This window comes from Scleropages formosus, chromosome 9 (genome assembly GCF_900964775.1).
Source record: "Scleropages formosus chromosome 9, fSclFor1.1, whole genome shotgun sequence".
Lineage (NCBI taxonomy): Eukaryota > Metazoa > Chordata > Actinopteri > Osteoglossiformes > Osteoglossidae > Scleropages > Scleropages formosus.
Window position 1 is genome coordinate 30,853,920 of NC_041814.1, and position 23,666 is coordinate 30,877,585.

Sequence of the window (23,666 nt, forward strand, 5' to 3'; positions counted from 1 at the left end):
TATATATATATGTGTGTTTATATGAGAGCATTTTCTGTGATACAGATAGTTTGGACCCCACCCTAACAGGATACTTCAACATATAAATGCATAAGGCACTTTTCTGAAATGTATGTCTATTATGTTATAAATGAACAACCAGCACTGAATTCATCATGAATCTGTTTTCTAGGAATAGACGTGCAGGGTGACATTTGCATATTTTGCAGCCTTTGTACGTGGAACCAAATTAGTTGGCTGTGTTCTTTATTTATCTTCCTATAAAAAAGGAAGTTCACAAATAAGAGAGGTGGACAGATCAGTCTTCATGGAAAAGTTACCGCAGGGACGTGTTGCTCGCTCTACATGGTGAGACCAACATCCGGGTGCAATGGCACTGCAGTGGACTTGGTCCTTAAATTGGACTTTTGGAAATGGACTGTTGGCTCACTGGAGGAAATTCTGGAACTTGTCCTTGCGTGTGTGGCCTCATCATGGATCTGCTGAGGAACAGGTGAGAGATGTGCGTTCATCGTGTGGTGCTCAGGAGGGGTCTTTTTTTTATCACACAACTCGTGCTTTGTCACAACATTATTATTATTATTATTATTACTCTTGTTTACCTTTAGGTGACACCTTTCTCCAAAGTAACTTGCCATGTTAGATAATTTTACAGTGATATACCCATTAATATACCGCAGTACTCTCACTATTATGAATTCAAGGCAAGTAGCCTTATTAAAGGTACTGCAGTAGAACAGGGGTTTGAACCGTGGACCTTAAGACTGAACAGCAGCAGTCCTAACATATATTGTTATCAGTCCGTAGCATGTGACTTCCAGGAAGGCGGCTGAAGTCTAACCGCAGTTTATCGAACGGCAAAGAGCTGAAACATGCAATTGTGAGACCTCGTCTGATCTAATCAGAAAGCGCTGCTTCTCGAGAAACCGATTACAGACCACATGTTACAGTCTGTCAAGACTTCTTTGCCTCCATGTTCTGACTCTTAATGATTAGTATGTTTTTCTGAGTAAGTTTTCTTTGTGCGGACTTATACTGCATATGTTTATCTAAACAAGAGGATTTACAAAAACTATGCAGTCATTTGAATGTTTAGTTATTTTATGTACATCACATACTTGCAAATGGTTAAATTTAACCCACAGGAATATTACTGTAGATTATTCTAGGACCAAGAATAGACTGAGGATTTTCATGCTCTTTAATAATAACTAGGAAAGAAAATGAGAGCCTCTTTTCAATGGGTAGAAATTTGAGATAATAAGGGAAGAAACTCAGTAAAAATGAACAAATAACAGAAATTGTACATTAGAAAATTCACAACTTATGATTATAACGTGAGGAACCAGTGCAATGTCTTTCATGATACTGTGACTATATTGTGTTATACTGGGAAAGTCAAGCCTGAGCTGATTGTGACCATATGAAAACACGCTTGCAAGCAAATGCTGAGGGGGAAAAAAGGATGGGAAGAAGTGATTGAGAATGGCCCCAGAACAGACTAAGGATAGACCAAAGATATATTTATACACACTGGCGCATGAGCTGTAAACACTGGACAGGAATTGAACGAAGACAGTCGGTCCCCCCCCATTCTGTTTGTGTGCTCTTTACTGCCCACTAATGACTAGGCAGGGAAATGCAGGCCACTTTCCCTCTGCAATAGGGAGGAATTTTAGATAAACAAGGGAAAAAAGCAATACAAAAATACACACACACACACACATTTTCAGAACCGCTTGTCCCATATTTAAATGGAGGGGGTGTGGTGGCGCAGTGGATTTGAGTGGGTCCTGCTGTCTGGTGGGTCTGGGGTTCAAGTCTCACTGCCTTGTGACGGACTGGCATCCTGTCCTGGCTGTGTCCCCTCACCCTCCAGCTTTGCACCTGGTGTTGCCTGGTTAGGCTCTGGCTCCCTGGGACAAGTGGTTTCAGACTGTGCGCGCGTGCGTGCGTGTTTAAATGGAGGAGGGTGTGGTGGTGCAGTGGGCTTGCCTGGGTCCTGTTCTCTGGTGGGTCTGAGGTTTGAGTCCTGCTTGGGGTGCCTTGTGATGGACTGGCATCCTGTCCTAGGTGCATCCCCTCCCCCCCCTCAGCCTTGTACCCTGTGTTGCCATGTTAGGCTCCAGCTTGCTGTGACCCCCTGCTTGGGACAAGTGGTTCCAGTGTGTGTGCATGTGTCTGTGTTTAAATGGAGGGGGGTGCAGTGGGCTGGGCTGGGTCCTGTTCTCTGGTGGGTCTGGGGTTTGAGTCCTGCTTGGGGTGCTTTGTGATAGACTGGCATCCCCTCCACCCTTGTGCCCTGTGTTGCTGGGTTAGGGTCTGGTTTGCTGTAACCCTGCTTGGAATAAGCAGTTTCAGAGAGTGTGTGTGTATTTAAATGGAAATGTGTAAGCAAACTCTAATCTTGTAACATGAGGATTAAGGATGGGCAGAATACAGACAATGATCTACATATGTAGATGTGTATATATACTATGTAATATTATATATATATATATACATATAGTTCTTAATGGTGCTATGACTTTTCTGTGTTAGATTGGGAATTTGAATTTATCTCTATATTAAGATGACATAGGTAATGAGCACTCTGGGTTATGATCTAAGAACGAGAGAAGAATTGTTCTCATGGCTTTATTTCCATGTAACTTGTTGAACAGCAGAACGCTGAAACCACACTAAGTTCACCATGTGTCCATGTATGTGGACATATTTGCTTTTTCCCAGTGTTCTGTCTGTCTATGCTGCTTTGACCCTGTGCTGTGCATGAAACCAATTAAAGAAAGTTCGCCATGTGTCAGAAAGTGACACATCCAGGACCCACAGGGGTTTTATTTCTCAATCCGCCGGTCGTGGGAGTTTTCATTTCCCTTCTTCTTTTGCCTTCTGTCTATAAGGCCGTACATCTTTCACTGCTCTTCCTCATTTATGTGTAATCCTGTTAGATCTCTGGAGCAAAGTGTTAGGATGCTGTATAAAAATAAACTAAAATTGAGGGAAGCTAGGAGCATTTTTGTTGTATTTTACTTTATCTTTGCTTTGCTTCTCTTGGGACTTGGCACAGTTTGGTCCCACACTTGCATCCTGACCCGGGACAGTGTCTCGTTCCATGTTTTCATCATTCCGGCACTTCAGCGGTGGTTTGAGGGCTCAGGTTTGAGCCTTGAGGCGGCCGGCGGACACCGCAACAGGAAACTATATGCCCCCCCCCTCACCCAAAGGGAAGTGATGCTCTTCCGTTGCATGACGGGCTGAGGACAGTAACAACGCAACTTGGTTCCTCTTTCTGTGTTACTGTCCCTCCTTTCTCGACTGCAGCCCACTCCCTGCTGAGAGGAGCGTGAGCTCCGGGTCGAACACTTTGGGAGCACCGCACGCTCGGACACGGGACGTAGGTCGAGAACCTTGGGAAGCGGAGGAAATGGCCAACAGCTCGTGTGCAACCAAGCGAGCCAAGCTTCGTGCATCTAAGGTCAAGTGGTCCAAGGTGGGCGAACACTCAGAACCCATCACCGGAGCCGGTAAGTTCGCAGCAGGTAACCACACGGCTGGAACCATTACTTTGCAATCAAGGTCCCGAGATCAAAACCCTGCTCCTGCTGTAGATCCCTTGATTAATGTACTTACCCTGAGTTGATGCGGCAAAAATGACCCAGCTCGATAAATGGGTAAATAATTGTAACTAACTTAACATTTTTAAGTCACTTTGGAAAAAAGCATGAACGAAATGAATAAATGTAAATATAAAAAGGATTTAATGTACAAGCCAGAAAATTTAAGCTCCTTTGGAAAAAGAAGTAAGGTTAATGAATAAACGTATATTTTAGTATGGGAAAGTCATCCTGTGGTCGGGGGTCACCATCCTGGTCTTCGAGGCTTGCTGTTCTGGAAGATTTTCTGTCCGTACATCTCTGGAGAAGGTAGTTAGTTTGGTCTAGTGCTCTGGGGAGTAGAACAGATCTCTCAGGCAGAGTGCTTTTATTTTAGCACATTGTGGCTAAGTTGACCGAAGCTTAAGATTCAAACTTACTCTCAAGTGTACGTTTCACACAAGACCAGCTTCATGCAGAGTAAAAATGCTGATGGCGTTCTATTATCCGATTACCCGCTGAAACCACGAGGGTTCGGGTCACCTGGTCACATGTGTGCACAGCACAGTAATTTGATTATTCATTTCAGCTTTGAATACAGTAGAACAGCAGGTGCATCTTCATCCCTGCAGGAACAGCCAGAGAGTCTTGTATGCATTGTCATCACCACCTTGGGGATGCCCTCAAACCCCTGCGGTTACATTCCATTGCAGTTCTGTGCAATAGCAGTCAGTGTGACGCCCCGGGGCTCATTCGAACCTGCACGATAGACGTCTCCGCAGTCAGTGAGTAAATGCTACCGTAGGTTCTCGGTTGTTTCCGGGTTCCAGAGGGGTTCACGCAGACCTTTTGGCTCTCTGATTGTTCTGCTGTTGGGTTTGGAGCACAGCCACATGGGCAATGTGGGTCTAAACAGGAGGATTTGAGTCCCAGCCTCTGAAGAACAGTTATAGTTTATCTTTAGCACAATCTCCCCTGGTATGAAAGCCCCCAGGTGTCTGGTTTACACCAGTAATCCCTAAATGAGTCCTGCACAGCTGCTCCTGCCCTTCCGAGCTTTGCTTACAATTGTGTGCATTTTGTATTCAGTCCATCTTTTCTCTGGCTGTTAGAGAGGGAAAAAAAAAGATCTCGCCATTTTAACTGAAGGATGTTCTAGAAAATTCTCAGAAGAGATTTTACGTGAAGAGGAACTGGGGAGAGTTATGATCTGGGCAGAACACATCAGCAGGGGTTAAACTGGCTGTCGGGCAGGATATGGGCTCCCCTCATGTGCTGGGCACACTGCCAGGACAGCCGTCACATTTTGGCCCGAATTGTTAGAACACTCAGAGGAAAGCGCGCGGTCTTTTCTAGGACAAGGCAGTCGACGGTTCCCGTCCGGTCAAGGACACGCTCGTGTCAAGTCTCTATGTCTGTTTGCTGTCATTTCTGCTTAAGTGCATGTGGGGATCTGTCTCTGTCAGTGACTCGAGGGGGTGGGAACGCACAGGGAATGTTAAACAACGCTGACAGATGGACTGCAGATTGGGACCCCTTTGGGCGGAGCCAGGGGTCACAGCAGGGGGGCGCAGTGTGATCTTTTTTCTTTACCCCTGAATCAGAATTCTCTGTCTCTCACAGGGTACCTAAGGCAGGACAGTGTTCGGCAGTGGCTCATCTCAGGCTGTGGGTCAGTATGATCTGCCGCTCCGGGGTGGGGTGGGGAGTTCATTGCTGTCGTTGCCGCCGTTGTTCCGCAAAACAACCATTACTGACTGATCACACTGGGCCTGCATTAGGTACACTTAACATCCACATCATGCAGGGGTTTCTCAGGTGTCTTGCTTGCCCCTCCACCCCACCAGGACTTTGGCAGACACCACTGAGCATTTATGCCCTGGAGGCCTGCTGAAGTCCCCTTTGGCATAGTTTACCCTGTATCCCCTCGAACCCGCTTGCACATTTCAGGGTCTGTCAAAATTACATTTGTTTTACTCTAACCGAGTGTGATGTCTCCTTGCAGAGATGATGCCCTGGTGGAGCTCTCATTGGAAACTGCAGGTGAAACTGACAGGTGTCTCTCCCACCCACCTGGACCTCGTGCTTTATTTCTCTCACTTTGCTCCTTGTCTTGTTTCTTCTTCTTATTTGCATGTAGTTAAAATTACCCAGCTACACAAATGTGTAAATGATTGTGAGCAGCTTGATGTACACACCTAGCACTGTAAGTTTCCTTGGATAAAGGTGTGAGATAAATAATGACTAATAATGATAATATATTACGGGGAAGCAGAATTACTCTGATTTTAAACCGAATTATCCGGTATGTATGTAGGCTGGGTTATTAAATTCTGTACCAGTAGTTCCCAACACTTCTTCTTTAGCTTCTTTTCCTTCCTTGGGACCTTTATATTTGCACATTGAGCAGTAATGCACACCTGAATGGTATTTACTTTTAAGAAGTACCTGTGTACACTGCACCACCAGGTATGTTAATGCATGTAAAGGCAGGTTAGTGTTGCTGTCTCACAGTGCCTAGATGGTGCAAGAAGAAATGAGTTTGATCCCTGCTCATTCTGTGTGGAGTTTGCATCTGTTTCCTGGGGGTGCTCTGGTTTCCTCCCAGAGCCTTCCCAGAGTCAAAGACATACTGTTCTGGTTACTCTAAATCAACTGTAATGTGAGTGACAGACCAACAGTGTGTTCCACCGGTGTATGGATGAGTGATTCACTGGTGTGGGTTGATAACACTGCATAGTGTTCATTGGGCATTGCTTTGGAAAAGATCATTTGAATGAATGAATGTAAATGCAACACAAAACAATGACCTTTAACAGGCCAGAAATCAGAAAGTTGATCCACTATAGCCACCTATGTATTTGAGAACACATTGTTATTAGTGCCTAATTTACATACAGGTGAGGAAACTCACTCTCCTAGCAGTTACCAGAGTAAAGCAGTGCAGAGCTGGGGTACAGTGGAAACCACCGGAGACACAATGCATCGTGGTAATAAACTAACACTATTTGAATAGATTGAAAGTGACTCAGCGTGCCCTAGCGGGATCGCTGTTGTTATTTTATTCACTCATTAAGCTGACTTACAATGTTAGGTTTGTACACTAAGATACTGATTTTATATAGCTAGGCAATTTTTACTCTTTCAGTTTAGGGTAAGTACCTTGATTAAGCAGGAGGTGTTATTTGAACTGAGTTACTCTCACTCCAAAAACTGCGCTATGTAGCTGAAACATCATAGATCAGAACAGTGGAAACTGGGTAAGGGTTATGGGCCCAGTTCACAATTCCCAAAGAGGGGAAGGCCTCCTCCCTGAGAAGCAGAGAAGATGTGTATTCTCGTTTGCGAACGCCACCCTGTGGTTTCCTCCTTCACCGCTTCAAAGCACTGCAGGCCTCGAAGGTCGATGGATACAAATATCATGCAAAGCGCTGCTGCAGAAAGTCAGAGATCGGCACAACCCCGGCTGGTCACTGCGTGTGATGAGCGCAGGGATCGCCACTGAGCTCAACTGATTGTTTGATCTTATAATATACCATAAAAAGGCCACTAGAATCAAAGGAACGCGTGAAGAAAGAACGTCGAGGCTGTCAGGAAAGTGTCTTAGGGTGCTACTCCTAAGGTAAGGATGAGGGGGTCTGTCAATGCAGGATATCCAGGTGCTCTGCCCTTTGTTACACGCTGGTTCCGTCTCGCCTTGCATCTCCACTGTCCCTCCAGGTGAACGATGTTAGAACGAATGAGAATATTTTTTAAATTTATTTGAATGATCTTGGTGTTGCAGCCCCGCTCAGGAGACATGCCAGCAGCGAGGATGACCTGGCTTTGGGAGTGGAAGGTAAATATAGCCTATGTCTTGTGTTTTCTGCCAATTAACCTCTTGGAAAGATAAATAGCTCCAGGCTGCCGTTCAAGTCACATGTCCCAGGAAGGGTTGTCTTGTTGGGACTAGAAATGAAGACCTCAGGGTCTGTCCATCCTCTTTTGGGTAGAGGGACGTCATACAAAAGGTGAGAGCATGTTTGAAGGTTCGTGGGGTGGCACATGATAAGGAGGCAAAGGACAGGAGCTAAGTCAGAAGCAGACAAGTTGGAAAACAAAACTGCGGCTTTGAGCAAACACCGTCGGGGTGTGTGATGTACAGCAGCTTTTTCGCCTGGTGAAGCTCGCAGTGTGTGTGTGCATGTATGTGTCATCATACGTGCTTCTACGTCTCCGGCTAGGAGAACATACCTACCACATACTGAGACCCAGCCTTAAAAAGAAGAAAAGCGAAAGAGATACAGGAGACGGCAGCGGCAGAGCGAGCAAGAGGGAGAGAGAGGGAGAGTAAACAGAGGAGCAGTAGCTTCCTGGGCGATGCGTCACATGGGGGCACTTCGGGCTGTCTGGAAAGGCTGTCCAGGGTCGCTGCGAAGACGAGAAGGACTCGCTGCAGTGCCGTAACTGCGATGTCGTGCTGTGATTGCAAACCTTAGCTTTGGATGCGATGTGGCACTTGCGAAAAATCTGGACTTCCCAGGTTGCATCACTTTCTATGTGGTGTGGGATTGACCCATAAGCTTCAGAACCTATGGACCGAGCTATGGGCTTTGGAAAATGGTTCTGACCTGCTGAGATCAGCTCTTCTTCAGCTTTGGTTCTCTTTACCTCTTGTCTTGCTTCACTTTCTAGATCTTTCTGGCTCTATTGCTTCCTCTCTCCTCTCTGAGTTTGAAGGTGAAGATTACTCTAGGACTCAATGTATGACCACTCCAATGGCAAAGAGACTCACTCAGTGACTACCCCCATTCCTGAGTGGGACTGCAGCACCCAAATCCAACATTTGATTTCCGAGGCAACGGATCACAGCTTCGCTGGAGAGGGAAGTGCCTTTGCTAAGTGCAGAAGAAAAAACAGAAGAGGAAGGAGAGGAAAGCTCTCTGGCTGCTCTCTGAAGCCGTACCAAAGGAGTCGACAGAAGATAAAGTCAAGCCGAGACCTGAGAAGCGTGAGCAAAGGCAGTCTGGCGAAGAAGAGTGGCCGAGACGCCAGCTGCCCCTATAAGCCGGGACTCTCCAGACTTTCTGCGAGATCTCGGCTCTTTGGAGCAACACGTCACAGAACAGCGAAGAAGGGGACTCTGCCGTTATTTTGAACGTGCTGCTAATTCTCCTTTTCTTTTCCTCCCCTAGCGGCACTCTATGGCAAGCAAACGAACCTCGGGAGTGTTCAGGAATTTCTGCGGTAAGGGTTACGCTTTTGTCCCTTCTATCAGACACTGCCACCCATGTGGTCCCACACTTCTCCACTCAAACTGCACACGAAAAGTGACTTGTTCTCTGTGTCGAACATGCTGACATTAACACTGCTCAGTGTTACTTAATCCGAGCTTGACAAAACAAGCGCGGTGTGGTCTCCCTCTGTTTCCGAGCTATACTTCTTACCTCCATGACTTGCAAAAATGTTGAGCTTGTGGTTCTGCATGGTGACTGGAGCTTGTATTTGACTTGCAAATGGGAAGTACGCTCTGCCACGAGTGCTATCACCTCCCCCTTGGTGGACCGGGGCAACTGCGGTCACTTACTTTCCCATGAAGGTGACCAAAGGGAACTGAAAAGAACAGAGGATGTGCAGTAATGTTTAGAAGCATTTTCTAGTGCCGATATACTCTATCACAGAGGGCCATTGTAATTGTTAATATCCCATTAGCTACTTGTTTCTTTTTAACCTTCCTGTTAACTTCCTATAGTACTTTGTTAATGTCCCATTAATTGCAAGTTAATACCAGTTAAAAAACACCCTGTTAGTCGAGCAGCTAGAAGTGTAGTAGTTAGTTTAGCTGCCTTCGAATTTAAAGTTTGCAGGTTTCAATCTCACCTGCGGCCTCAGTTCTCTCAATCAAGGTACTTGCCCTGAATTCCTCCAGTAAAACTACCCATCTGTATAGATGGGTAAAACATTGCCAGTTTCTCTGAAGAAAAGGATCAGTTTAATAATAAAGTGTAAATGCATTCTGAATCGTTAATGACTGAGTTCTACCAAAACCCTCTGCTGGAAATAATTTTTTTTGGCCCTTAAGCTTTGTTTTGTTTAGTGCATCTCTGACCAAAACTGTTTACGCGACTTACGTTCTCTGCGCAGCTAATTCACCGTGTATACTGAGAACCCCTTTAAAGGATTCAACGAAATTTCCACTAGCGTTTGAAATCAGGAAATCCATGCTCGCAAATTTGGTTCCTTTAGATGCTTGGCTCAAACCAGCATAATTTTCTTGATTTAGATTATTTTATGTAAAGTAATTTTTCATAAATTCTTGTTAATTATACACTCAGTCTTTGAACGAGTCAGCTGAAATAGCTCGCTAGAGTAAAGCAGTACGTTCGCTTAACTGTCTTGGGTTTAAACCTCCAAAATTTCTGTCTTCAAGCCCAGTTCCTTGACAAATATTTGTTCTTGGCCTGTTTCTTGCACTGCCGAACCCATGTTTTTAGCGTGTCCGGTTCAATGGGGCCCTACATCCTGCTGCTGTTTGGGTTAAATGAAGTGTGTAGAAGCCGGTCCTCCGTGATATAAACGAGCGAGGGCCTCTAAACAGCTAGTGTCCTTGTGCAGGTGCTCGGGTGTGAACCAGGCCTTCCAACGGTGCAGCAGCCTCACATCGGCGGTGTCTGCCCTCTCTTCGACACTCAGGTTCCGCTTCCTGTCCGACGTTGTCCAGTTGTCCTCCCAGACATTAGTGGATTGTTATTATTTGTTTAGAAAGGCAGCGTAATGCAGTACAACTTTTTTTAAAATACATCTTACGCTTTGTCCATTTGCACTGCGAATATTCATTAGAAATAGAAGCAGGTACTTGAGTGGAACTCTCATTTAAAGCCCACTTTTGCCACCACGCCACTCACTGGCCTTGTTCATGCGTTGCAGCGTGATGGATGTGCTAAACCTCTGGCACGATGACCCCGAGGAACTGCTGCTGGACCTGGGCTTCGGCTGCGATGAACCAGACATCGCGGTCAAGATCCCGTCCCGCTTCATCAACCACCCCTCCCAGGCAAGGGGCATCAACATCCAGGTGTTCTTGGAGGCGCAGAAGAACCGCATCGATGTGGAGAACCCCGACCTGAGCAGTACGTAGCCTGATATCGGACACCTTCTTTCATGTTCCTGTTTATTCATTCAACTGATGCTTTTCTCCAAAGTAACTTACAGTGTTATCTATTTAGAGCGAAATACCCATTTATGCAGCAGGGTAATATTTACTGTATCAGCTCAGGGTAAGTGCCTTACTGAAAGGTACTGCAGTAGAAGACTGGATTCCAACCTGGGTCCTTTGAGTAAAAGATCAGCAGCTATAAGCACTGAAGTGCCTGCTGCTCACATTCCTGTGTAGCAAATATAATATGTTTTTAACAGTCGTTTTGCGGACAGCTTCTCTTAAGTAGCTTACAAAGTTGCTTTTTTTAAAAAAAAAATTATTTGCTAATTTATGCAGCAGGGTAATTTTTTACTCTACTAGTTTTGGGTGAGTCTCTTGGTCAAGGGTATTATAGCAGGAACAGGGATTCGAACCTGAGTCCTCTCATCACACAGCACCAGCGCTGGCTACCACAGCACCTGCTGTATCACAGCTGCAAGCTGCAAAAACAGTGGAAATCCAAATTGTCTTAAACGGTGGGTTCTAAACCAAGGGTCCGTGGATGTGCTTCTGAGGGCCCTGCTGTGGCAATAACAATAACTAAATAAAAGTTAAAAATAAAATGCAAATATTACTATGTTAATGCTATAATGACACAGAGCAAGGAGTCCGAGAAAACACACACAAGTAGTGAGTCCGATACACACACACACACACACACACATTTTCAGAACCGCTTGTCCCATACGGGGTCACGGGGAACCGGAGCCAACCCGGTAACACAGGGCGTAAGGCCAGAGGGGGAGGGGACACACCCAGGACGGGACGCCAGTCCGTCGCAAGGCACCCCAAGCGGGATTCGAACCCCAGACCCACCGGAGAGGAAGACTGTGGTCCAACCCACTGCGCCACCGCACCCCCTCTGAGTCCGATACAGTTATAGTTTAATACAATGGAGAGATCGAGATATTGGGGACACCTTATGATATTTCTTAGTTAATACATTTATAGCAAATAAGTACATTTAGCCATTTCCCAACTGTATAACTCAAACGGTTCCAGTTATAGAAGGGAGACTTGACTCAGTGGACCGGGGCAGTTACGGCAAGACATCGGGCCCCAGCTGACTGCAACTGGACTATGACTGTAGGCTGCGAACTCAGGGATCACGTAGAAAGGTTTAAAATCGCATTCCAGTCCGAATTCAGGGTGCAAAGCCTGCTTCCAGGTCCCCGCTGAGGGTGCTGTGTTTCTGGAACGTTCTCTTCCTCTTTCTCTATCTCTGCTTTATGACGAGCGCAGTGTGTGCATGCAAATGAAAAGGGCCTCTCGCTGGGAAATGCGATAGGCTATCAGTGTTGGGACATAGAAGCAAACTGTCTGCCAGGACGCCCAAACAAAGCAAGTCATCTTTCCTTCCCCTGGGAGGGTGGGGCTGCCATCGAAGTGCGACCAAAGCCTCTATCGGTCTGCTTCTGCCTCCTTCGAACCCTCAGATCGCTTCCGTCAGCTGGAGGTGCTGCAGCAGGTGACCACGGCCTTCTCGTCGCTGGTGGCGCCGCAGCCTGCCGGTCCGCCGTCCTCCGACCAGCCTTCTGCCGAGGCCCGCGAGAGGAGGAAGAGGCTGGGCATGCTGCTCCGCCGTGCCTCCAGAAAGACCCTCAGCCAGATGGCCAGCGTGCAAGAACCTCGCTCCGAGCCCCAAGCAGGACCCTGCCTCAAGCCCCGCCCCGAACTCTACCCAGAACTCAGCCGAGAACCTGGACGAGATCTCTGCACAGAGCTGCGAAACGATCCCCGCCCAGAGTGCCAGCTGGAGGCCCGACCAGAGATCCAGACAGAGTCCTGCCCAGAGCTTCGCCTGGAGCCCCGCCCGGAGCCCCGCCCTCTACTCAAGCGTGCACGCCAATTCCGCCTCCCCGAGGGCAGCATCCTCTCCCCGCTGGTAGAGGAGCAGGGACCCCAACTGAGGACTAGCTTGGAGATGGAGGCTCGCTGTGCCACTGCCATCGTTATGTCCAGGAAGAGGGACCCTGGGGAGAAACACGAACCTGAGTCCTTTGAGCTGGAAGAAGTAAGTGTTCTGCTTCCACACACAACACAAACCTTATGCACGAATGCTCTGGATGGGCACTCCATGTACATGGTATATGTCCATATACAAGCCGGACACAGCAGATTTTACTTTTAAATTGCACCATTTTTATTGTAAATATACAGATTTTACACAGAAAAAATGCTTATTGTTGTTTCTAAGGACATATGCGTTGAATTGAATTGGGAAACCCAAACTCATCTGTAGCAGTAAGTCACAATGAGCTTAATGACTCAGATGTCTTTACATTTGTTTCCTGCTTAGGTTCTATAAGTTTTGTATATAGCGATAATAAATTAAAATTTCTAAATTAAAATTAATACTGATTTGAAATCACAGAACATAAAAATATGTTTGTCTCCACGCATCCCTTTCAGCTCTCATTCCTGCACAGTTCATCCCATAAACATGTACTGTGTTCGTCTTCATCTGGCTGTTTTAAGCTTTATTATCTCTGCTTTGGTTGCCATGGAAACAATTCACCTTTATTTGCAGTGTAACACTCCGGACCACCAGACACACGCTGTAAATTCTGTGGAATTTAGTTGAATTAAGGCGTTCCCACCTTCCTGTTTTGTTTGGGCACTCCTTATTGTTTGTCAGCTCGGTGGGTAAACAAGTTGTGTTCGCCCTGCCTGGGACAGCAGCGGTTGAAGAGCTTCTTGGAAAACGGAAGGTATCAGGTTCGGGTCCCGCCAAGGGGTTGAGTGACAGTGCTTTCAGGCCTTTGCTGAAGGCGCTTAAGGCCCCTCTGAATCCCAGCAGTGTGAAATGGGTCGAAAGCTGAAGCGAAAGCAGTGAGGTTGACCCGCAGGCCCATTGTCTCAGCACGAATGCGGACAGAATCTATTCCTGGCATTGCGGCTTCTTCTTAGTTCACATCCCGCCACGCTGAGGTTTTCGTTCTCAACAGTTTCACTTTTCCACCCCTGCAGATCCAAAGCTTTGATGAGGGCAGTGTCGCGGGGAGCGTGTCTGGACCTGCGGACGGCGGTGGCAATGGAGGTACAGCCATATCCCTTCTCCCTGTCTCAAAGAATGGCCGTCCCCACAGGGGCATGACGTTGGACCTTTGAGCCCCAGGAAAAGCCCCAGTAGGCCAGAAGTGCTGCAGGGAGGGTAATGAGTGCTGTTGCAAACCTTCTCCATACCGGGATATTTAAGGTAAAAAAAAAAAGAGCAGCCCTTACCGGATGATTGTAGGTTCAGATCTCTGACGCAAACTATAGCCAAGTACGCAATGAGTGTTTATAACGGGCTGTACGAGTTACTGACGTGAAGTGAAATGGAAACAGAACGTGAGGAATGTAATCCTAGCGCTGCTGTGCCCTCCAGCTCCAAAGCGTTCAGCTCCGTGGGCTTTGAAACGACTCTTTTCTTCATACAGCTCATTCCAACCAGAGAAGAGCCTGTTAGGAGCAGAACTCATCACCACGGCATTAGCGCTGCTTTGGGGATGGCTGCCTGTTTCCGTCGTATCGCAAGCGGCTGCGCCGGCATGGGGCCTCCCCCTGTTCACCTCGTGCTGCCGTGGAGGGCGGGTTGCCGCCGGGTTCGAGCCGCGCAGAGCGGCATGGCCTCAGCCCGTCCTTTTCGCAGCATCTTCATCTCATCTGTCCTTGGCGATCATTTATAGGTGTCGTGAGCTACTGCTGTAACCCTCTGCAGTTTAAATGATACATGTCGGCATGTGCTGGTTGGAAACAACTGCTTTCGTGTCTGTACGTACCGTATGTGTGCTTGTGATGAAGGCCCTAGTGGGGAAATTTCTGCAGTGCGGCGCCCCCTAATGGTGAGGCCGGGCCTCGAGGCTCCTTAACAATGTCGAATATGATATTTGCATACGTGATGTCACATATCTATCAGTTATGGTCCTGCCTTTGTGACTCCATAGCAACAGGTCTGGGGGTTGAACTGTGGGATTGCAAAGTGTTTGAGATGGGCGCTTGGGCTCTTTAGTGGCCTCAGTAAAAATGTAGTAAGAATATGCTTTGCCTCTTGAGAGCCTGAAGTTAATTGATGCTGTGTGTTTTACAAAAAATTCACAATGAAACTTAGAACGTGTTAAAGTATCTGTGGAATAACACATGGCAGAAATAAAAGACAATAATAACTAGTGATCTTTAAAATAAACCATATTATTATTATTATTATTATTATTATTATATTAGAAATGTCTTTTTAATATATCTTATTTGTTAAAACAATTTAAATAATAATAATAATAATAATAATAATAATAATAATAATAATAATCTTTAACAGCTCCACAGTTCTAATGAGCTGAAGAGTAGTCCACGAAACTTTAACGGTTCCACACAAACACAGAGTTTGGTGTTTTCCTGTGCCCTGAATCCTCATTTTACCAGAGTTGTGTTACCAACCTGTCTGGCTGGACAGTGAGCATGCAAATGGTCTCTTTGCCACGTGTCACGGCCCTCAGTGACAAGTCAGGCTGTGGTCACAGTGTCATTGGCACAGTAAATAACGTGGGCGAGGTAGTACTTCAGACGGCGCGTCATCATTTATGGTTCCCACTGATGCGTGATGCTCTGTTTAGTTGCTTAGCAGTGGTTGTCAAGGGAGGTGTTTTGTGGTTTCAAACTTTATTTGTATATTTTTGCAAAGCTCTTAACTCTTGCTGTCATGTGGCTTAACCACTGAGCCCCCTACTGACCCTAAAACCAATTGCATGCTGCCTTGAACACTGCATGACCTTTTGAACCCAAAACTAACCGCATCTTGCCTTTACCGCCTAACCGCACGCTGCCACACAGCTAATTGCATGCCGCCCTTAACCACTGCGCCCCACGGTGGCTGTTGCAGAGTCAGGCGTGGTGAGAACAAACAGCTGCCAGTCTGATAGCAGTGGCTTCCTGGAGGAACCAGTGGTACCTCCCCTGCGCCAGATGGGCTCTGCAGCACCTGAACTCATGAAGGTAAAGCCCTAGAAGGGCAGCAGACTAATTCTGTCTTGATACTTTTGATGGTATAACTGTATAGTGATGGAATATGAGGAATGATGCTCATGTATGAAAAATTGTAACTATATGATGATGATATATTAAGAACGAGGGCGCGGTGGCGCAGTGGGTTGGACTGGGTCCTGCTCTCCAGTGGGTCTGGGGTTCGAGTCCCGCTTGGGTCGTCTTGCGACAGACTGGCATCCCGTCCTGGGTGTGTCCCCTCTCCCACCGGCCTTACGCCCTGTGTTGCCGGGTAGGCTCCGGTTCCCCGCGACCCCATGTGGGACAAGCGGTTCAGAAAATGTGTGTGTGTGTGTGTGTGTGTGTGTATATTAAGAATCACACCTATATAATAATAAAATAAGAGCAGTTATTACACCCATAATTGAGGTATATGAGAAATTGTAAATCTATCATTATGATATAACAGGAATTACAACTACATGATGGTGGATTATAAGGAACTGTAACTATATGCTGATATGGTATATTGGGAATTATAAGGTTATGACAATGGTTTATGAGGAACTCTGTTACCATAGTAAATGAGGAAATATATCTATAAAATGATGGTACCTGAGGAAATTTTGCTGTATAAGAATGATATATAAAGAGTTATGGCAGTATAATGACTGTATATAAACCATTCGAACTACAATGTGATGAAGGTATATGAGAAACTGTAAGCATAAGGCAACAGTCTGTATCCAGAGCTGTTCCTGTCTGAAGCCTGAGGGCAAACAACATTTCACCTGCAGACATCCTCGTGACTTCCTGTTGTGTCTTCTGCACGAGGCCACGGTGCTTCAAACATGTCCTGGTGTTTCCTGCCAGGCCCTGTACGCCATGTCGGAGGACACCACGGACAGCCAAGACACTGTGAAGAACAGCTTGGATCTCCCATCCCCCGCTTCCCGGTTTCCGAGAGTTGTCGAGTCGGAGGTCTCAGATACCCCCAGCAGCACTGGGACACAGCAGGAGTCGGAAACGTCTACAAACCCTGGGGTACCATCTAGGGGCGCCGATGCAGACCTGAGCCCCCAGGAGGACACCTGTCTACAGGGGACGCACTTGACGGCTTCCGCTGAGGATGGGATGGACCGTGACACCAGGAGTCACAGCTTCACTGAGGTGGAACCTGAAGCCAAGCTCGTTGAGGAGACAGCCTTCTTAGTGGAGGACAGTACCAGAAGAGGACTGCCACAGCAGGTCTGCGAGGAGGTCCCGCCCATCGAGGCTCAGTGGGAGGGGCCTCCTGACTCCAAACTAGCAGCAGGTCCAATTGAAGAGATGGAACAAGGGCCACGGGAAACTACCTTTGCCCGCAGCTTGTCAGACTCGAAAGTAGTAGTTGCAGACCCCTCCCCCACATGTAGAGGGACAGATACAAGTACAATGGGGAGCAGTAGGGGCAAACCAGATTGGCTGGGCACCCGGTCCGTCTCAGTCCAGATGCCCTCCAGCCTGACATTTGTGTCCCACAAGATCAGTGGAAGGTGGACTCCGCCTACCACGCAGTCCAGGAAAGGGTCTCTCTGCAGGAGGGCATGGTCAGACCACGAGCGGCCACACTCCACAGACTTTGAGGGGAAGACCATCCCAACTGCCACGGTCACCCTCCCGCAGCAGCGGTCCTGGCATGATGGCCCGGGCAGCAAAGGAAGCTTCCGTACGAGGTCAACGTCACTGGACACTGGGCTGGCACATGAGGATGAAGAGGAGGAGACAGGTGATGAACACTGGGAGGAGGATGCCGAGGAGGATAAGGGCAGCTGCTGCTGTCGCTGCCACCACCGTTGCAGCTGCTGCCCCCCGCAGGCGCTCCACCGCCGGTGCAGCCGTTGGGGTCTTTGCTCCAGGGATAAGCGACCCAGTGTGGAAATACCAGAGCAGGACAAGGACAGGTTCGCCACCTTCCCGGTGAGTCTCAGTTCCAGCTGAAAAAGGATGTGTCCATTTTCACTGCGATTGAGTCCCTCCCTCTGGGTTCGGGTCCTCTTCTTCTTTTTCCTCCCAGTTCTCCAACCATCACCGTCTTTTCAACAGAATCCAGCCCTCTCGTGATGTCTCCAAAGTACGATACCCTCACTCCCATCACTCGTGCTTCCAGTGTCATTTCTGGTAAATTTTGGTCCGGTACCCATGTACAGTGTCCTGCAAGGTTATTGGTTGCTGGAAAACCCTGGCAAATTCATCCAACAAGGTCAATCCTCAAAAAGCAAAAGCGTTACAATTAATTATAAGGATCAAAAAATTGTATGTGTGCCTGAGCCTCAAAACTGACACCCATTTATGCTAAAATATGACCAAATCCCACAAAAGTTGACACAATTACTCTAGTAGTTAATGTTCGTTATCATAATGCAACATAACAAGGCAGTGTTCCTAGACAAAACTTTATTATATTGTATAACGCTCCACCTGCACCCCTTTGGCTCTTTTGTAGCCGCTCCATACGATACACTCAAGAAATGCTTGTGACCAAAACATACATGCATAAGGTACTCAATGTTTATTTACTTAACAAAAACAGACAAAAGAAATCAGTGGAAACATTGAAAATGAGATCACACTCAGTGAACAAGTGGACATGGTCTGCACAGTCCAAACAGGGGCGTGAGTATCGAGATTATGACAGGTTGAACTAGTAGCTCCGCCTGGTACAAAATTTGAATCCGCTCCTTATAAATACAAAGAAATTAAAGCATTAGATCAAACCACGTGTAACCTCGAGTTCTCGTGAACCAAGAGCCCATTTCTGGAAGATGACGGCATTCGATTTTCAGGGCGACATTCATACTTGTCTCCTAGAGGTTAAAGCTGTCTTTGTATTATTAGACTTGCAGACAGAAGAATTGTTATTTCAAATAAAAATTCACAGAGGACATGATGACAAGGTCAAACATCATCTCACAGATGTGCCAAGTCAGTCAGACGGGTCCTTCGGCAGCTAAAGTGGTTTATTAACAGAAAGAGTGGTCAAACCTGGGTCAAACTGGACGACTTTACCCAGACGATACGTCTCCTTCATATCTGACAACATAACAGTAGGATTTGGCAACGTCCGTGAGGGTTTTCTGCGGTGTTTACAGCCCAAGCGCCGTGAAGGGGAACGAGAACAAAGTGTCACGTGCTCCTTCATCTCAGCCAAAAGTCTCATTCAGTTCATGTCCAAAACCTTATTTGCTTTTGTGAGAAAATGTTTAAAATATGGGGGGGTGTGGTGGTGCAGTGGGTTGAACCACAGTCCTGCTTTCTGGTAGGTCTGGGGTTCGAGTCCCGCTTGGGGTGCCTTGTGACGGACTGGCGTCCCGTCCTGGGTGTGTCCCCTCCCAGGTGTGTTCCCTCCCCCTCTGGCCTTACGCCCTGTGTTACCGGGTAGGCTCCGGTTCCCCGTGACCCTGTATGGGACAAGCGGTTCTGAAAATGTGTGTGTGTGTGTGTTTAAAATATGGGGGGGTGTGGTGGTGCAGTGGGTTGGACTGGGTCCTGCTTTCCGGTAGGTCTGGGGTTCAAGTCCCGCTTGGGGTGCCTTGCGACAGAGTGGCATCCTGTCCTGGGTGTGCTCCTTCTTGTTCCAGCCTGATGCCCTGAGTTGCCAGGTTAGGCTCTGGCTCCCTGCAACCTTGTTTAGGACAAGTAGTTCAGAGTGTGTGTGTTTAAAATATTTGACATGTTCATCCATTAATAGATTTATGGTGTACAACAAAAGCCCCTTTTCACATGGCAGCTGGAACAAATTTGGACTATTGTTAATAAATGTACATACGCAACAACATATACAGAAGTGCATCAACAGCAGATGAAGAGCTTTAGGCACAGACACTGGGTTGTTAGCGCAGAGCTTGTTTCTGATAGCACCATGTTGCTGGTTCACATCCCTTAAGTAGTTCCTATGGAAGTGACATTCAGATAGGAAAAACATAGATAATCATAGCAAATGGTGCTGAAATCAATTATGTAGTTGTCAGAAGATCAGGGCAAAAAATGGCTCTTAAAGTTTGAGACTTGAGAGCTGGGAGGAATTCAGGAGCTCTGAGGGACAGAGGGAGCTCATTCCACCACATTGAGACCCAAACACGGGAAAGGCAGACTTGCAGCTTTCGATGTTGGGAAGATCCTTTGGCTGTCCTGTGGGACATATCCAGTGTTGAACTTGATACAGGCAGCTACAAGAAGCCATTGAAGAGAGGCGAGGAGGGGAGATACATAGGAGCCCTTAGGCAGGTCAAACACAATTTGTACTGTGGTATTCCAGCTCTTCCAGTAAGGCTTGTTGGACTCATTTATGGAGCTCTCAGGGAATCAGGAGAGAAGTGGATTTGGGTTTGAGACCCTTCTTGAATGCGGGAGGGATTCAGCAGCTCTGAGGGACCCAGGGAGCTCATTTCACCACACTGGGGACAAAAGTGATGGACTTTTGATTCTGGACCCTCTAGTATGTACTGTAGGACCAGCAAGCGACCAGAGTTGAAGGAGCACAGTGCTCTTGCTGTGGTGTAGGGAGTGACCAGGATCTATGGGGGGACTGGGTGTTCTCTCTGGGAATACTGTTTATAATTAATCTTTTTTTGTTTCTGCGATGCATATCGCTAGACTGATAAACGCCTGCAGACGATCCCACTGTTATGGTATGCTGGCGTTTTGCTCTGTTTGTTCTGTGTCCTCCGGGCTGCGACGACAGGCTCCTTTCTTTAGCGTTCCAGGTGAATGTCAGCCAGGGAGTTCACACTAACCCTAACCCTGGATGACCTCTGAGGGCCGCCACCAGGTCTGTTCTGAGGATAGACCCACAAAGTGGTGATCCAGGTGTATGATCCCCCTCTGTCCTCCCCCCCCCCCGCAGTACTCCGTGGACGAGCTGGACGGGATGATGCGATGCACACGCGTGTTCCGTACCGTGCTGGTGGATCTCGAGCAGCGCCTGGGTGAAGAGCAGGCCTCGCTCTACAGAGAGCTCACCGAGGAGGAAAGGTGGGGATCCAGCGCAGACAAACAGACATTCACTTCAAAAAGCTCTGTATTATAGGAATTATGGGAATTGTAAGAATTCTCTTTGTATATATATGCTATATCATATATGTTTCAAGTAGACTCCACCCACCAGGGATCGACCAACACTATACCCCAAGGGAATCTAACGGACTCCACCCACCTCGGCGGGTCATTCAACACCGTATCTCATTAAATCCACTCATTAAGGGTCGAGCAACACCGTATCCCAATGGGCTCCACAAACGGAGATCAACCACTGCTATATCCGCGTTGACTCCACCCACAGGAGGTCGTCCGACACCAGGTCTCAGTGGACTCCACACTCTTTTCCCTGCTGTTTAGCTCAGTCCCTTAATGGAAGGTCCATCCGGACGTCTTAACTGAAGCGTTTCAGGCCTTGTTTTGAGTAGCATAGCGCTGTCTGGGGCATGAGCCTTTAACCTTTGGTCAACCCGGCAGTCGTCAGTACAGTTCCCTAACCGCTCTGCTTTGTGCAGCCTATTCTTCTGTCTCTCTGCTTTCTTCATGAACTCCCACATAAGGGACGGTGTGCGGGCGCATCCCGGTGTCCACGGTGACACTGATGCGCATGCAAACAACGTGGCTGGAAAGCGTGTGTGTCAGCAAGTAGTATCTTGGGGTGTGTTGCTGTTTCCATGTGTCATGCACACATGTCATTTAGTCTTAGCGCAGTGACAGGTCCAAATTCAATTTTAACTAGCAATTAATCAATTCATAATAAATTCTGATATGTTAATAGTGTTAATAAAATAATAATAAGAGTTGTGCTGTAGCTTCAGTACAGGGATGCAAAACCAGAGCTTCTCTATTCAAGTAGTATATGTTGGAGGGGTGGTGAACATTTATGTCTGCAGAAATGTGGGAAAGGGAGAAACACACACACACACACACACACACACACACACACACACACACACACACACACACACACACACACACCCACCCTGATGCTGAGCACTGTGCCGCACCCACTCTCTACCCCAGGGCGGAGGTCCGGCTCGTCCAGGAGTTGAGGTCGACAGTGAGGAAGGAGGCGACGGAGCTGGAGTTGCAGCTCGCTGAACTTGCGCACCACTACGACCAGGGATTCAAATCGGTACCAGCACCGCATTTCACCTCTGTGGTCATAGTGACCGCTACTGTTTGCACACGATGCTACTGGTTAATGTTAATGGCTTTGTGTTGTTCTGCAGAAGATGCACCGACTCCTGGATGAGCAGTCATACCTGTGCAGCCAGCTGAGGCTCCGCCCCCTCGAACCCCAAGTCTGGAGCCCTGCCCCCAGCCTGAGCACCATCTCCATGCTGAGTCCCGCCCGTGCTGTGAAGACCAGGACAGTGGCGACGCAGTGTTCTCTGCTGCCTTGGCCACCACAGGGAAGCAGGGAGTTTCTGTTCCACGGACAGCGACCCAAAGCCGACCGGATCCTCGGAGAGAAGCAGAGCAAACTGGACTTTGTGGTGTTCCTCCAAAGTGTAAGGATCAGAGTCAAATGTCACGATGCCTCATTCGTCCGTGTCATTTTGCACTGTGTCATGGGTTCCCATCACTGTTCCCTCGCTGGTATTTCAGCCTTTCCTTAAGCACAGCACCACCTGCTGCCTATATGGGGAGAAATAACAGGTATGCTGGGTTTGATCCCCCTGCCTTGCCGTGACCTGGGCTCTATCCTATTTCTTTTTCAGCTGAGGGAACCGCTCCAGCACTCGTTCCCCAGAGACCCTCTGAAGTGAGGAATGCTGGGTGGGAGGAAGGTCCCAAGAGGACAAGCCAGCCCAGACCCCAGGTTCAACTGCTGGTCCCCATTGTGTGTTTGGACGCATCAGACTGAGTCGGGCTGCAGTGTGTGCCAACATGCGTTTCTGTTCTTTCTTTTTTCTGTTAGTTACAGGAGACTTTCACCTGCTGTTGTGGGGGGGTCACTTTTATGAATGTATTTTTATTTATGACCTCAAACTTTTTCAGGAAATACCTACTTGTAATATAATGCACATTATTTTTACACACTTGTATATTTTCTGAAGCCACCAAGGTAAAATGCTTTGCTAAGGTGTACATCTATATTATGATAATTTAACAAACTTAAATTATAATTTGATTGCCTCATAGACACTTTAATTGATAGTGACTTTGGAGGCACCACTTCCATGTAAAGTTGTGTTACTCGCAGTGATTCATGGTACAATAGTTGGACTCGACTTTTTAGTAATAAGCTTTTTTGCTCAGTTTGTCAAATGCTGTGCATGAATGTAAATGTCACTATTATTATTATTATTATTATTATTATTATTTTGCTCTGGGGCATATGGCAATATGACAACTGCTCACAGTCTGGCACCCTGAGAGGTCCAGCGGAGCCCTACTACCAGAAGCCCAATAAAGTCTTGACCTGCCAAATCATGTTTGTTTTAAACTTTGTTGAGCAAATGTAATTTTTTGTTTGTCTGAACATGAAAAGTCACTGCAGCTGTGAAGGGGAGGATATTTTTGTCTGCGGTCGGTCTTTATTGACCAAACAAGGAAGTGTGTGGTTCTTCTCGCTCCAGTTAAAGCCCACGGAGAAAACAACGCTGCAGGAACGTTATGGACAGTTTGAGAATTTGACTCAAAGGTTGTTGTTCTATTTTACTGAATACATGGGCAATAAATTCTCACACACACACACACACACACACACACACACACATTTTCAGAACCGCTTGTCCCATACGGGGTCACAGGGAACCGGAGCCTAACCCGGCAACTCAGGGCATAAGGCTGGAGGGGGAGGGGACACACCCAGGACAGGACGCCAGTCCGTCGCAAGGCACCCCAAGCGGGACTCGAACCCCAGACCCACCGGAAAGCAGGACTGCGGTCCAACCCACTGCGCCACCGCA

The 23,666-nt window shown here is 47.4% G+C and overlaps 1 protein-coding gene across 2 annotated transcripts; it reads left to right on the plus strand.

The window, feature by feature from the left end:
- Window positions 1-317: 317 nt before the first annotated feature.
- On the plus strand, window positions 318-23,176 carry itprid1 (ITPR interacting domain containing 1). Of its 2 annotated transcripts, XM_029255064.1 has the most exons (16): window positions 318-493; window positions 3,322-3,524; window positions 5,217-5,265; window positions 5,599-5,636; window positions 7,378-7,431; window positions 8,768-8,819; window positions 10,188-10,265; window positions 10,500-10,702; window positions 12,207-12,784; window positions 13,741-13,810; window positions 15,632-15,744; window positions 16,606-17,691; window positions 20,618-20,745; window positions 21,772-21,883; window positions 21,981-22,262; window positions 22,473-23,176. In XM_029255064.1, exons 1-16 carry the CDS (start codon window positions 414-416, stop codon window positions 22,518-22,520), a joined length of 3,174 nt encoding a protein of 1,057 aa, XP_029110897.1. In that variant the 5' UTR covers window positions 318-413; the 3' UTR covers window positions 22,521-23,176. The 2 variants fall into 2 exon arrangements, with proteins under 2 accessions (XP_029110897.1, XP_029110898.1); XM_029255065.1 differs by lacking the exons at window positions 20,618-20,745; window positions 21,772-21,883; window positions 21,981-22,262; window positions 22,473-23,176 and adding an exon at window positions 17,818-18,985.
- The last annotated feature ends 490 nt before the right edge of the window (window positions 23,177-23,666 follow it).